The sequence below is a fragment of the Montipora capricornis genome, chromosome 8, assembly GCF_036669925.1.
Source record: "Montipora capricornis isolate CH-2021 chromosome 8, ASM3666992v2, whole genome shotgun sequence".
Classification (NCBI taxonomy): domain Eukaryota; kingdom Metazoa; phylum Cnidaria; class Anthozoa; order Scleractinia; family Acroporidae; genus Montipora; species Montipora capricornis.
Genome location: NC_090890.1, coordinates 12,796,460 through 12,811,413, shown reverse-complemented (window position 1 = coordinate 12,811,413; position 14,954 = coordinate 12,796,460). Strand labels below are relative to the sequence as shown.

Below are 14,954 nucleotides of genomic sequence, written 5' to 3'. Positions count from 1 at the left end.
GGGGGCCATACTTGGTGATCTTCTCTTCTTGTTTCTTTCCTCTGTTCTCCGTCCACGGGCAGCTCATTTCTACCACCAGAACTCTCTTCTTGTCGTGATCTATAAATCTCGCATCTACTCTGGTCGGCCTCACTCGCTCACTTACTGCAAAGAATGGGATATCCCAATATGCTTGGGCCTCTGGTGACTCATAGATGGGCTTGGGAACGACCGAAGAATACCACAGTGGCACTGTATCAGAAAGCCGAAGCTCTGTAAGCATTTCCCAGAACAGTACTTTGAGGGCCGCATTATGACACGCGAGGTACTTATTCTGCACCAGCGCAGAACAACTCGCCACCACGTGAGGGATACTTTTAGCAGTTTTGCCACAGAGTCTACATAGGGTGTCATTAGGTTGGTTGGTATGGGTCTTGCGTGCGTGATAGACCTTTGCCGGTGTTAGCTGTCCATAAATTCAAATTCCTCTGCAAACGTCCTAGTTTCTTTGACGAGCGACTGATGACCTTGATGTGCCGCATTCTCTTCAAACGCCCGCACCAGGCTGAAGGTGGAGTCCTCGTGTTAATGGCTGACTTGATCTTAGTTATTTTGTACTCTCCCTCTACTGATCTGATTCCACGTCCTCCCAGAGCCCTTGACGGATAGACAGTCGCTTAATCAGCCCTAGTGATTGCTTGCTACCACTCTCACACACGATCTTTCGTACCTGCCTATCGATGTCGCGCAATTCTGTCAGACACCAGTGTTGGGACCACATAAGGTGCGGCAGCACTGGCATGGCAAGCTGATTGGACGCTTGAACTCTGTTGGTGTCTGACAGTGGGCTCGACCAGATGACTGAGAGTCTCTGCAGGTAGGTCTTAGTAGCACGCTGCAGAGCCAGCTTCTCTTCTTGAAGTAGCCGTTCCGGTAATCCTAGGAACCGGTAGGTTGTGTCTTTCTTCAGGCTATCGATGACCGTCTCCCCTGACTTGAACCCTTCAGGTACATCAACTGGAACACCCCTTCTCGCGTTGAGGACATTGCACTTCTTTGGATTCCATTGCAAAGCAATGTCCTCCATCGCTTCCTTTGTCATCTTGAGTACTCTGTCAAGCTTTGCTTGAGATGCTGCGAAGACCTTCAAGTCGTCAATGTACAGTAGGTTTGTGACTTTGGGCCCAACCGGTCTTGAGAGCCTATAGCCCTCGGTGGAGTGCAGCTTCCATGCTACTGGGTTTAAGCACAACGTAAACAAGCGTGGGCATAGCACATCTCCTTGGGGTAGACCTTTGTTAAAACTGATCACAGGGGAAGTCTCATTGCCAACTTTGGTGTTAGCAACTATCCTAGTGCTTCACGCCGCGCATAACTTTCTCACGACTTCGCAGATCCAGACTGGGAACCTGTGGACTAGCATGATCTTATTGAGCCACCTATGATCAACAGAGTCATAGGCCTTGCGCACATCTACCCACTCTACGCTGAGATTGCGCTTGTGCCTATGACAGTCCAAAGTTACTGTCCTGTCAATCAGTAGGTTGTCGGTCGTTCCACTGCATCCTGCCTTTGCTCCCCTTTGCTGTTCCTCCATTAGATCGTACCACCTTCAGATGTTGATCCATGGGCCCCGCAGGACGCACGAGGTGAACCATTTGTATGACGTATCTAAACACGTGATAGGGCGCTGGTTCTTACTGGTGAAATCACGCTGCTTGCGTATCACCCTCGTCTTACCCTCTGTGAACCACTTTATTATTATTATTATTATTATTATTATTATTATTATTATTGTTGTTGTTGTTGTTGTTGTTGTTGTGCATGTATGGTCATGTAAATAAGTCTTGCTGTCTTAATTTGTTGTAGTATTTCTTGGGCCCCCTCGCAGCACTTCACTTGCTACTAGTAACTCGTAGTTTAGGAAGTGTTTACATTTTTGTACATCTACTTTTTGTCTCTTTCTTGCAGGCAGGCTTGATCAAAATGGGAGCCAAGTTTGCGCCATGTATGCGTGTTGATAACAATCTAAAAGCAGTGCTGGAGGAGGAGAGGAGAAATGAGAGTAAAACAGGATGCTGTGTTAAATCCGATGGCTCAGGCTGTATTCAGACATCACAGCAGGAGTGCTCAGTGAGTCTTGAAATGTCAGCTGTCAATAAAATATTTCAGAGAATTCAAAACAAATGTGTGTACGAAGCGCGGGTTATGGACGTAAGAGAGAAGTGATCCTCGCAGTTGGCTGGACAATTTAAGCAATTGTCTCTAATTATATACATATATCTCAATCATCAGGTCCTTTCACGGGAACACATGCGCCCAACAAATTAAAACCTGCTCACAACTGAGTGGCTTCACTGAAAAGCTTGCTTCAACGAATGTCAAGTGGTTGTTTAGACCACTGCATTTCTCCGGCACTACCTTTTTGCTACCGCAGCGAGTGAGCCTGAAGTGAACGAACGAGGCAGCTCTCTAATCGGTTGAAGAACACCTTTTTCTTCGAAACGCAAGGGATTGTGGTTATGCATGAATGGAGGAATAGGCCATTTCCGAGTTCATGTCTGCCTCCTCTTCAAAGCGAGTCTAAGTGCGAAGTTTTTCTTATGAAAATTAGTTTTCATTCATATGTAAAGTAGAATAATTACCATCACAAAAAACTTTGCACTTAGACTCGCTTTGAAGAGGAGGCAGACATGAACTCGGAAATGGCCTATTAAGATGCGCGGTATTATTTATATTTTATTTTGCTTCTCGTATCCTCAGATTTCACTGTCACGCAACAAAAAAATAAATTCGAAATCCTTCAAATGAAAAAGGCCAAGAGATAAATACTTGTGTATGAACACATCTCCTAATCTGGTAAAAGAGGAATTAAAAAGTTAACACTGGCTAAAAATTCTTATCCCTCTCGGACGTTTCGACTACAACTGTTGCCTTCATCAGCAAAGGATAAAAAATGCAAATGTTTAACGGCGTCCTGTACGGTACAAGCAACTCTCTCTTAACGGACACCTCTGAAAGACGGACATTTGGTGGTGGTCCCGGCTGTTTCTGAGTCATTTTACTATAACCAAACTCTCTATAAGACGGACACCTCCTTAAGACGGACAACGGACACTTGTGAGTTGCTGAATGTGACCGCAAATTACGATTTAGGGAAGAAAAATTCTTGTACGTGACTCTTTTTAACACCAGACGTTTAATTGACAGCTCTTATCTTGTCGCCGGAATACATACAGTACAAGTTAAAATTAAATCAGTCATTGTCCCATTCAAAAAATAACTTGAAGGTGACAACCGAATTGTATTGTAATCTAAAACAGGTAGGTTTCGTTCAAGTAAATTACTTAAAACAAACTTTAAACAGACGCGTATTCACTGTGCACAGGTTCAGCATTATTATCTCAAAATTCCTGGGGTCATGTTACGTCGACTCTCTATAAGCCGGACACCTCTCTAAGACGGACAGCTGAGGCCGGTCCCGATGGTGTCCGTCTTAGAGAGAGTTGACTGTACTATTAAATATCTCGAAAGAATTCCTTAAGGTAACAAGTCGCTAATCCCAAGAGTATTATTGACGCTAGAAGTTGTTAATGTTTTTGTATACGCTAGGCAGCGCTATGTGTTCGTTTATAGAGTTCACATCTCGCACGGAGATGAGTGCTGGAGCCTCACTCAAGGAGTGCCACGCTTCAAGAGTGTCAACAATTTCCACATTCTCCAAATCTATTTCATGACTGTGGAGCATATGGTGTTTGCACCAAGGAGGAAGCATCTAGGGAAACTAAGCGAGTAGCGAAAGCCCTCGCCGCGAATAACTACCCCGCTAATTTCATTCACAGTGACCACCAACTGAATATACGACAAGAATTGAATAATACCGACCAGCGTGGTTTAGTTATCTTGCCCTATGCCAAAGGTTTTCAGAGAAAGTCGCAAAAGTTCTTCGAAGTTTTAGCATCAAGGTCGCCCACAAACCTATTCGTACCATCTCCAACATACTAAAAAAACCAAACGACAAAATCGGGAAAGAGGCTTCCAGAGGAATCGTGTACAAGATCAAATGTAAAGATTGTGATTGTGTTTACGGTGGCCAGACATCACGCGCGCTAAAAACACGCGTGAAAGAACACGCAAAGGCCATAGCAACAAACTCTGAGCTGGCTAAAACACGTGTATAGCAGTTGTGTAGGCCTGTCACCCCCATTGTTATCACTGTCAATGACGTCAATTTTTGACATCCCATAATTATTGGCGGATTTGGGCTCGCGGTAAGAATTGAACATTCAACTTTGGGACGTACGTAACGACGAACATGGAGCTACAATGTTGAACTTAATGTGACAAAGTCCAACTTTGCGTTACAGATTATCGTAGTCTATGTTAAAGTCCCTATGTCTAAACTTACGAACTTGGTATTGATGACATGAAATGTAAAGTTGACCTAAAAACTTGGTATTAGCGACGTAAAATGAAAAGTTGATCGTTTAAGTTGGAAGTTGATTTGTATTTACTGACATTGTGTTGGTAAGTTCGCTGTTTGTTTACGTGAATATTAATGTTGACATGACACAGTCCGATGTCGATGTGTAAAGTTGGATGTTGCGTTACAACTTCGATTTTTGGCGGAGATGGAACGCCCAATGGCACTCCGTGCGAGATGAGAACTCTATAAACGAACACATAGCGCTGCCTAGCGTATACAAAAACATTAACAACTTCTAGCGTCATTAATAATACTCTTGGGACTAGCGACTTGTTACCTTAAGGAATCCTTTCGAGATATTGAATATTACTATACAGGACGCCGTTAAACACTTGCATTTTTTATCCTTTGCTGAAGAAGGTAACAATTGTAGCCGAAACGTCCGAGACGATAAGAATTTTTAGCCAGTGTAAACTTTTTAATTCCTCTTTTACCAAATTTTTGACATGTCTGGCTACACGCCGAGTATTTTTAACATCTCCTAATGTATTTGAAAGGCTCAAACTGCTGAGATTCATAAGAGATAGACATTTATAGCTTTGTATCTTGGTGTCACGCAAGGTGACGATTCGGAAATTCAAAATGCTGTATTTTCGAAACGAAAGACGTTTCAGAACTGGAAACTTGAGAAAGATTTATTTCTAGGTCATCTTCAACCTTCTTTCGATAAAAATGCATTAAGACCTTGCGATTTTGATTTTAGAATGCGATTACATTACTGTGAAAGCCATCTATTGTTTTCTTTCTTCTCTCGAGTGGGGTCCAGTTTAGGGGTCCACGTTTTGTACCGTCCCTGCTCAAGACCTATTCAAATCTCCCTTCTATTCCACTCGCGAACGTTAAATTACCGCAAGTGTCAGTCAAACGTAAAATGTTTGGTGACCAAGTATTTTGTCCTTTGGCCACCTTGTTTGGTGCTGTTTAATCGTGTGTGGTAAAATTTGAAATCCATCAAACATCTGATCAAACATCGCTATTGTTATCATGTTTGATGTGCAGTGTTTACCATTCTCGTCACCAGACCCTCGGATCTTATGTCTGCGCATGACCCGAGGCTCTGGGAAACTCTGTCTAGAAGAACATGCGCCGTAGGGTTCTCATAGCCAAAAATTGGTTATTTGAACCTTTTGGCGCTTGCTCACTCCTCGTGCAAACATGAGTGTACCAATCAGAAACGCTTTTCATCGGTCTTCAGGAAAGCTAATGAGAAGACCCTTTGTTTCAGGGTTCCCCAGAGCTCTCCTCTCCCTCAGTCATGCGTAATAGGGAAGAGCTGTGGGGTCGAGATTGGGTGTTTACCAAACATGTTTGGCGCGCGCATGCGTATTACGAAACAGATTTTGGCCGCATTCTCCTTCCCAGAGCCCGGGATTCTTTCGTTCAGCACCAAGAATAACGACCTCTGGCTGGTTCCGAAATACGCGCAGTCCCTGTGGGGGTCTATTTTGGTAACCGTTGACAGCTACTAATTATTTCAAATTCGGAACTGGTCGGAATTTGAAATAATTAGTAGCTGTCAACGGTTACCAAAATAGACCCCCACAGGGACTGCGCGTATTTCGGAACCAGCCAGAGGTCGTTATTCTTGGTGCTGAACGAAAGAATCGCGGCCTCTAGGACGAGAGTGGGTCATACGTATTCAAGATGCCCGAAATCCTTTTCGAACTCAGCTGTTGAGAGCGTGTTTGGTGGCTTGTTTGAAAGCGTTTGGCCACGTCATTAAACACGGGGAAAGTTTGGTCACGAAACATTTAAAGTTTGACCGGAGCCTAATGTCTTCAGTTAATCAGAGTTATCTTGTTTTTAATTATAGAAAGCATTTGCCTTTTTTTATAACGTCTCCACCAACGGCAAGACGAGAGTTGTCTGTGGACAAGATCCAGAGTAAGTGCTAAAACAAATTTTCCTAACGACAGATATTGTTAAATTTGAGGCAGTTACCACTTCATACGAGGGAATCTTTGTTTACATTTGTTGTGTTATTAGCATAAGGCTAACCTTTTGTAATCAGTCATCCGAGAATAAAATACTGAATATTGAAAGTGCATTGCATAATAAGCCATCTCTGAAAATTTGACCGCGATATACCGTAAGCTGTGCTGTGTAAGCTGTGCCGTGCAACGATGCTTTGAAATTTTACAAAAAATGTATGGGATCATTAGCGCTTTTGCCATTTAAGAATTTATCAGTTTTTGATGGCTAATAACTGGCTCGTTATCTAATCTAAAAATCTTAACAGACTTAACTGATTAGAGTGTAATGAGAAGTGCTAGTTTTGTACCCCATAAGAACCATGTGAACGTAGTCCTACTAATGGAAATGGGCCCACATAAGGACAGAGAAAAACTCTGACCAGGGTGGGAATTGAACCCACGACCTTCGGGTTAGATCACCGCTGCTCTACCGACTGAGCTACAAGGTCAGACGGGTGTAGACCGTGGGAACTGAAGATTTTAAAGTCACGGCAATGAACATGTACAAGTACACGGAAGGGTTACGTTACTACAAACGTTGGCCGTGTATCATTTTATATTTCAACAGACTTAACTGATTGGAGTGTAATGAGAAGTGCGAGTTTTGTGCTCCATATGAACCATGTCTGTTGAAATATAAAGTGCTACACGGCCAACGTTTGTAAAAACGTAACCCTTCCTAAAAATCTTAAAATTGGAGACTTAACTAAGTTTAACACGAGAGTGGCAATCGTAAATTTCATTCTACAGAAACTGCTCTTGTACATGGCTATCGATAAGAGTGAAGTCTCTGCTGTTGTTCTGTTAGATATGTCTAAGGCATTTGACAGTGTCCGACACGATATTCTCCTTCAGAAACTACAACAAATAGGTATTACGTCATCTAGCCTGGAGTGGTTTCACAGTTACCTGTCTGGTCGTAGCCAAAGAGCACGGATTGTGGATGCTGTTTCAGCCTCTCTTCCCCTAAAATATGGAGTTCCACAAGGTTCTATATTGGGACCTGTACTATTTACCATCTATGTAAACGATCTCCTGGCTCTTCCAGGCCATTGTAAGCCTGTGTGTTACGTTGATGACGGTAAACTTTACCTTTCTTTCCGCTCAACTGACATAAGCTATGCATTCCGCTGTTTGAGTGAAGACCTAAGAGAAATTTGTCGATGGTGCTGCCAAAATTCCGTACTAATTAATCCGGAGAAAACCAAAGTCTTACTCGTGGGAGTGCCTCAATTACTGCGTAAATTGCCTCCAGTGTCGATCTCACTTTTAGGGAAGGAAATAACACCAGTTTCTGTGGCTAAGGACCTCGGTGTCCTCATCGACCAGTCCTTAACTTACAACGATCATGTTGCTAAAACTACCTCTAATTGTCTATTGAAATTAAAACAGATTAGTAGAATTAAACACCTTCTGGACAGAAAGTCTCTTTTATTAGTGATGAACGCTTTTGTTTTTAGTAGACTCTTTTATTGCTCAACTGTATGGGCTAACACATCTCAAACTAATGTGAAGAAACTCCAATTAGTACAGAATTTTGCTGCGCGTATCGTGTTAGGTCTCAGGAAATATGACCACATCTCAGACGGCATAAGATCCCTCAACTGGCTCACTGCTAAGGTCAGACTCCTTCTCAACGATGCTGTAATGGTATATAAATGTCCTAATAATTTAGTCCCGAAATATCTGGCTAATATATTTGTATCTCGCTCTCAAATTCATACTAGGGCTACGCGATCATGCAATCTTTTACACATCCCTTTATGTCGTCTGTCATATGGACAACGTTCGTTTACATATCGTGGATGTAAACTTTGGAACAGTATTTGTAATGATTTGAAAGCTGCGGACAGTGTAAACTGCTTCAGGCGTCGTTTAGCGCAGAAGCTATTAAGTGGAGGACATTTGTGTTCAGTTAACTTGTAAATTATATTCAGAGGTCCTTTGTAATTGATTCTAGCTTTTAAATGTAACGTTTATTTATTATTCCTTTTTGTAACCGAAAAGCCCAAATTGGGAGTTACAATAAACGTATGTGTGTATGTATGTATGTACCACTGCGCCATCCCAGCACTCACAGGTGCATGCATTTTGCCGTGTGCTTTGAAAATAATAGTTTTGAACAGTCAACTCTAGTGCCACATTTAATCACGTAGACCAAAACACTGTTTTCGTGGTCCGTATTTAGTGTTTTGATTCAGCCATTTTTTTGCGTGGTTCTTTGTGGCTAAGAAAGCTGTCCCGGCCTTAATCAATCTTCGAAGAGATGAAGAGGTTAGGTTTCTAAATGCAGGTGGTGCAGTGTCGAACTTGATTGATCGAATTAAATTTGACTTTTAACTCGGCAGCAGTACGACGTTTGAAACCAAGTTGTGCTACTGTCACGTAGCACGGAAGAGGCTGCCGTGCTACACGGCAGTAGCACGACTTGGTTGCACTCACTGCCATGTCGAACTCAATTCATAAATAATTATAAATACATTTTAAAAGTTCGCCAAACCGGTTTTTTGTTAATGCACTTTGTAAGTGCATTACACACAATGTCATCGGGTTGTAAGAGTGAGCGAGTTAGTGTAAGGGTGCATATCACTAGTGACAAATAGGCCCGCAGCGCGTGCATAAATCACGAAAATAAACGGGTCTGTTGGAAGCGTGCTTGAATTTCAACAAATGAGCCCCAAAATCTGCAAGAATTTGTGACATTGATGAATAATAACGTAGCCTCTATTTCCAAAACGATGGAATTACCTGGTGATAAACAATCTCGTCTAGGAGAGTGAATTTTTGACTTTGCAGAATGGTCAACCTCAAGAGTTAGACGAATGTGATCTTTGTGTTGAATTCGCACATTTCCTGTCGAACTTTATGACGCTTGAACGAAAAAAAAAATAACGAAAACAAAAACCAGGTGCCTTGCTGTCATTTTGTCAGATGTTTCCTTTGTTTCGTGAGTTGTTAGTAAAAAGCAAAGTAACTTGATCACAGACGGTCGCAGAAAACGGTGTCACTTTCGATTTTGCTATTTACTTGTGCAGCCAAAAGTACAATAGAAAAATCGAACGTAGCAAAAATGTTTTTTGCTGATGCAAACGTTTTAATATTTGCGGCACAAAATTTATGTTGTTTGTAAGTCGCAAATTTTGTTGCTGATGGCATTTTTTTTACTCGATCGACACTTCCTAAAAAACTTCCTTTTGCTCTTCCTGAAAACTGTATATCAATTTTTATTTACTTTTGCATCAATGCATGTTTTGCATAAAGCGGGCTTACAAAATTTGTACCTTTCTTAATTCGCATTTTTGAGCGTTAAAATAGGTTTTTGGTCCTATGTTTCTAACAGCAAACCGTATATTTTGAGGTCTCCCATCCAGATACTAACCCCACCAGATAGAGCTTAACTTTAGTGAACTTTTGTCGTGGAAAGCTGTCAGACCCTCAGAGTACACTCTTAAACTTGCTGTGAAAAAGAAGTTGAAGTGAACTTCATGTCAGCCTCGAAGCCAATGTTTCTCGATTCCCTTTTATTTTCTTCAATCTTTGTGGGTTTAGTATTCTATTAGTAACTTCATATGTTCTCAGGGTGCTATTTACCTAAGGCATCTACCTTGGCACTATAGTGATTTACGATACCAAAACAGTATCGTGCACTATTCTTAGAGCTACATATTACGTAAAGACAACTTGAATCTCCTGGAAAACAAAACGCAGCTCAGTTAACAGTTATGGAATAAAGCACTGTGAGACAACCTTTTTAAGGTGTACTTCATGCAAGTAACACCGATTTGAATTCTTTCACTAACTATCCTTGTAATTTCGAGGTTTGGAAATCGTGGCCCGTGTTGCTTCCTCTTTAGTTTTCAAATGGCTATTTTTTTTTAGTTTACTTCGGCCTGTCTATCAGGAAAAGGTTCAAACTTATTCCCGCATTAGAATTTTTTTTATGGTGATCCTTTTATTTTGAATTTCTTGAAGTCAATGGAAACTAATTTTCTACGCGGACTTTTTTGCTTTACAGGACATGTTTAGATCCACCTTCTGTAGCTCCAGATGAATGGGATCCAGATGACATTACCAAATGGCCAGTAAGTGACATCTCCAGTATCTACTCGACCTTGTGTGAAAGCAATTTTTGTTTGTGATCTGGGCGGCCCGTTTCTCGAAAGTCCCGAAACTTTACGGGCCATTTTCGGGTGTCACAATTCCCTTTGTATCTCAAGAACGGATAGGATTTAAGTCGTCAAACTTCACAGTGATTTTTCTTTTTTTGTTTTTTTTGTTTTAAAAGACCGGCTTTCCAAAACAAGCGGATGGCAGTTTCACAAATGGCTTTTCGGGCCCGAAAAGTTATCGGAACGTTCGACAAACGGTCCCCAGGCCTCAGTTGTTCGAAGGGTGGATAGCGCTATCTATTGGATAACTCAATTGCTTTTGCTAGTGTTTATCCGCTGGATAGTGATTTATCCGGTGGATAGCGTTATCCACCTTTTGAACAACCGATTCCTGGACACTTGACCGCACATATCAAACGCTTATCCTCTTGTGAATTCTGTGACTTTTGTGAACGCAAAATTGTCGTCGAGAGAAAGAAAATTGTCTCGGAGTTAAACTTTTGTTATTACCGGTGTAGCTGATTACAGACGTGCTCGTTTGATAAAACTCGTCAACCGTTGCCTCTGTTACGTTGGCTAATTGACATAATTTATTCGGATCAGTTAATAGCAAATTTTAGGAGGATTTTGTTCGGTCCTTTTGTCACGTAAAGTATTGTTTTATTTTGCCACTCTGTAGCCAAGTCGAGTCGATGTGCCACTTGATGAGTTGTAATCTTGGGAAAGATTTTACTGTGACAAAACATTAAAGCCTGGTTTTGACAAGCGACGCAAGCAAAAGAGCGCTTATTTCACCTTGACAACGGGGTTCACGCAAACATAAGCACAAACGCAATCGCAAGCTCATTGATCAAAGTTTTCCTTCTCCTTAAGCTTGCGCTTATGCTTGTGTTCGCTTGCGTCGCGTGAAAACGAAACGCAGCATTTGCTACGTCTGGCCAATTAAAGCACTCGTTCCGGTTTCCCCGCGTCTGAGCATTTGAACAAAATGGAGCATGCCGTAGTTGATTTTGACGCTTATGTCGAAGTTCGTTTTCACTAGCATAGGCTACTTATGCTTGTTCTTGCGTCGCTAGTGAAAACCAGGCTTAAACGTCTTCGTTGTAGAGAATAAACCATTTCAATTCATCAACACTTCGGTTTTATTACCCTTTCGTTTCTTTGACGGGCGAAAAAATTCTCGCCCCAATTTCTTCCCTTGCTTTTCTTGGTTTGATTGAATTTGAGTTTCTTACTAGCCATGCGAGTTTAAATTGTTTTGGTTTTGTGATAACCCTAAAAATAGAGCTTTCTTTTATGTTGTTCCATTTCAGTTGATTGGAGCATGCTACCCAATTAATACCTGAAAATATGCTTGATGTTTTTCCTTTGTCCGCAGGTTTGTGAGAAGTCCAAGGAGAATTTGTCGCCCTCCGAGTACCCACACATGACGTGTGAAATCACTGGCCGTCCATGTTGTATGGGTAATGAAGCTAAATGCCGGATTGTCAGCAAAGATGAGTGCGAGTTTTTCAATGGAACCTACCATAAAAATAAGACGCTTTGTTCACAGGTAAATATTTGTGATTTACTGCTGTGGATAGCTGGGTCAGAGAAAGGGGCCATGAAAGAAGCTGATTTCGATCTGACGGCCAAGTGGCTTCAAACATAATTGGGGTCGGGAGTGGGGGTGGGGGATGATTTTCTTTTGCGGTTATCTAGAAAAGGAATGAACGCAACATTTTGCTCGGAAGAACGAAATGAGTGAAGAATCTTCCCGATTCCTCTTGCGCAACGGGAAATTTGTCCCGAGAGTAGACTGCCCGCCTCGCTGCGTTCAATCGAGGTACACGCATTAAACACAACATCAATCTTATTTCTTGTGGGAATTTCTAAGATGCTTCGTCGTGATTTGAGAAGCCCCGCTTATGCAATTCGACAGTCAGTGCCATGGCTGTAATCTTGAGGAAACTGATACCGAAAGCCACTGACTTTCAAAAGAATTCAAGAGATTTAACATCGCGTTACGTGAAGCGGCAAACTACAGGTTGGTGTTTGTAGGGCATGAAAATTTTCTTATCCTAACTTTCAGAAGTTACTTGGTATCTGTTGCTTATAAGCAAAGCTGAAATAAGCTTTAATCAAACAATTTTTCCAGTTTTGTCGAAACGCAAATCTCTCTCTTAATCTCTCTTCCGACTTCGTTTTGAAGAAGTGTTATACAGCCCCTTTAAATTACTGTAATTCAACATTGATTTAAGCAAGAGTCTGCTCACCACGTGTAATAGTAATCCCCGACTAGGGCGATTACACCAGTGTTGTGTTCTGTCTTAACTTTCCGTAGGTAGATTGCCTCAGTGATACATGTGGAATGCTGGACTTCCATCGCAAAGATAAACCAGATCAAGCCTATCGTCTGTGGATGGCAATATTTGCGCATGCGGGGTAAATTGATGTTACGTTGTATTCCCTTAAAATTTAAAACGTCATGGACGTTTGCTCATATTTTCGACTTAATGTGCATAAATTTGTGAAAAGAATTGCTTGGTTTTTTTGTTAAACTTAACTAAAGTTGTGTAATGCTGTGACTTGACATCTTCCGTGTATAACTCCTGGGGCCCGTTTCTTGAAGTCCGAAAACTTTTCGGGCCGGAAAAGCCATTTGTGAAACTGCCAACCGTTTGTTTTGGAAAGCCGATCTTTTAACATGTTTTCAAGGTAACAAAAAGCAAAATGACTGTGAAGTTTGACGACTTAACTCCTCTCCGTTCTTCAGATACGGAGGGAATTGTGACACCCGAAAATGGCCCGTAAAGTTTCGGGACTTTCGAGAAACGGGCCGCTCGCCCAGGTTGCTCGAATCATTGTTAGCACTAACCAGCATTAAATACCATGGAAACCTATAGGTTCTGATACCTCTTAACCAAAAAATGAAAAATCCCGTTTAAGGGAATGACCTCTTACCTAGTACACGCTCTGACAGATGTTGTTGTTTCAGGATTATCCACTTGGCTTGTACCTTGATCTTCCACTTCACTATCATGCGTGACTTGGAAAAAATGGCCGGCTGGCTGCGCTTGTCAATTATTTATGTATTTAGTGGTATTGGTGGATATTTGTACAGTGCTATCCTTCTTCCTTATCAAGCTGAGGTAATTCCATGTTTTGTTTATTCGCGACACCTATTTGTTGTAAACATTTCCTTTCCGAATTTGTTAATCGAATTCCTGCTGGACCAATTCAGTAGTGTACATTGAATTCTCAAGGGCTGTCTGAACGGTATAGCACACGTCGTGTTGCAGGAAGATAGCGAGAAATTCAGGGTTTTCGTTTCAGGCCAGACATTTCGTTCGGTCGTTTCCCATTCCATGTCCTGTACTTTGAGGCCAGTATTTGAGGGGTTGGTTTTATTTTCTATTATAATTATTTTTTACTTACTGTTTGAAGAGAATTTGATTGAACTCCAGCCTTACCTGAAGCTGATTCTTGGGTTCCAGAAACACTGGAAATATCGTTTCTGAGGGTGCGTTTCTTTCGGATCCTTGTACCCAAAAGCGGATTTTGCCTTTCTTTGCTAAAATCCGGAAATGGATTATTGATGCAAAGAATATACTCTCCGAGTGGATTCATTGGACCAGATCTGAAAACAGATTTTTAGGACTCGTGATCCGTGCGTTTCTTTGGGAAACGGATCCAAAAAAAACTACGTTTGGCCAGCGGTAGTCTTGTGAAAGTACACATTCTCTTTTTTCACATTCACCATAATACACTACTAACTATGATTTGCCCCCCAAAATTTACATAAACCATTGAATTCAAACACTCTTGGGAATATGCAGTATCCCAAGAGCATTTGAAAACAATGGTTTATGCAAAATTTGGGGGGCAAACAAAGAAGTGTATTATGGGGAATGTGAAAATAGAGAATTCCCGCCATTTGCGTGACTCATGGCGAGCAATCAAGATGAGATTTCCGTGCAATTTTTCCTCCAGTGTCCCCGAAATTGATAGAAAGTCGTTGTTTTTTCGCACATCTACAATTTGATACAAATTACTACAATCATAACTGGCTGAAATTGGGTTGTCACGCCAGAAAACCCCGTTTTCGGATTCTTCGTGGAAACGAGGTATTCGTGTGATCTGAGATCATAAATCCAAATCTTGGATTCTCCCCAGACCCCCTATGTAGCTCGCGCCTTCTGCGTTCGATGTCACGTCCGGTGCTTTCAGAAATATGTCCTCTACTTTACAAACTGTCGAAATCCCTGACTTTCATATGCTACTTTCTCAGAAATAACATTAAATTTAGGGCTCACTTGACTCATGGATGTCGACGAGGACATCTACAATTAAGGAACACAAAAAATAAAAGGTTCTTTATTCTTTCACCTTGTACAAAAGCGCGTTCTACCTCATGATTCGGGGCCC

General features: G+C 41.6%; 1 protein-coding gene across 2 annotated transcripts in view; it reads left to right on the top strand.

Moving 5' to 3' along the window:
- LOC138059096 (inactive rhomboid protein 1-like) overlaps nt 1-14,954 on the top strand; it is a 30,164-nt gene that overhangs the window by 13,406 nt on the left and 1,804 nt on the right. For both annotated transcript variants that reach the window (XM_068904609.1, XM_068904610.1), the window contains 6 exons: nt 1,951-2,112; nt 6,279-6,349; nt 10,454-10,520; nt 11,926-12,099; nt 12,871-12,971; nt 13,525-13,678. In XM_068904609.1, the coding sequence (XP_068760710.1) occupies nt 1,951-2,112; nt 6,279-6,349; nt 10,454-10,520; nt 11,926-12,099; nt 12,871-12,971; nt 13,525-13,678 (729 nt within the window). The remainder of the gene's footprint in view (nt 1-1,950; nt 2,113-6,278; nt 6,350-10,453; nt 10,521-11,925; nt 12,100-12,870; nt 12,972-13,524; nt 13,679-14,954) is intronic.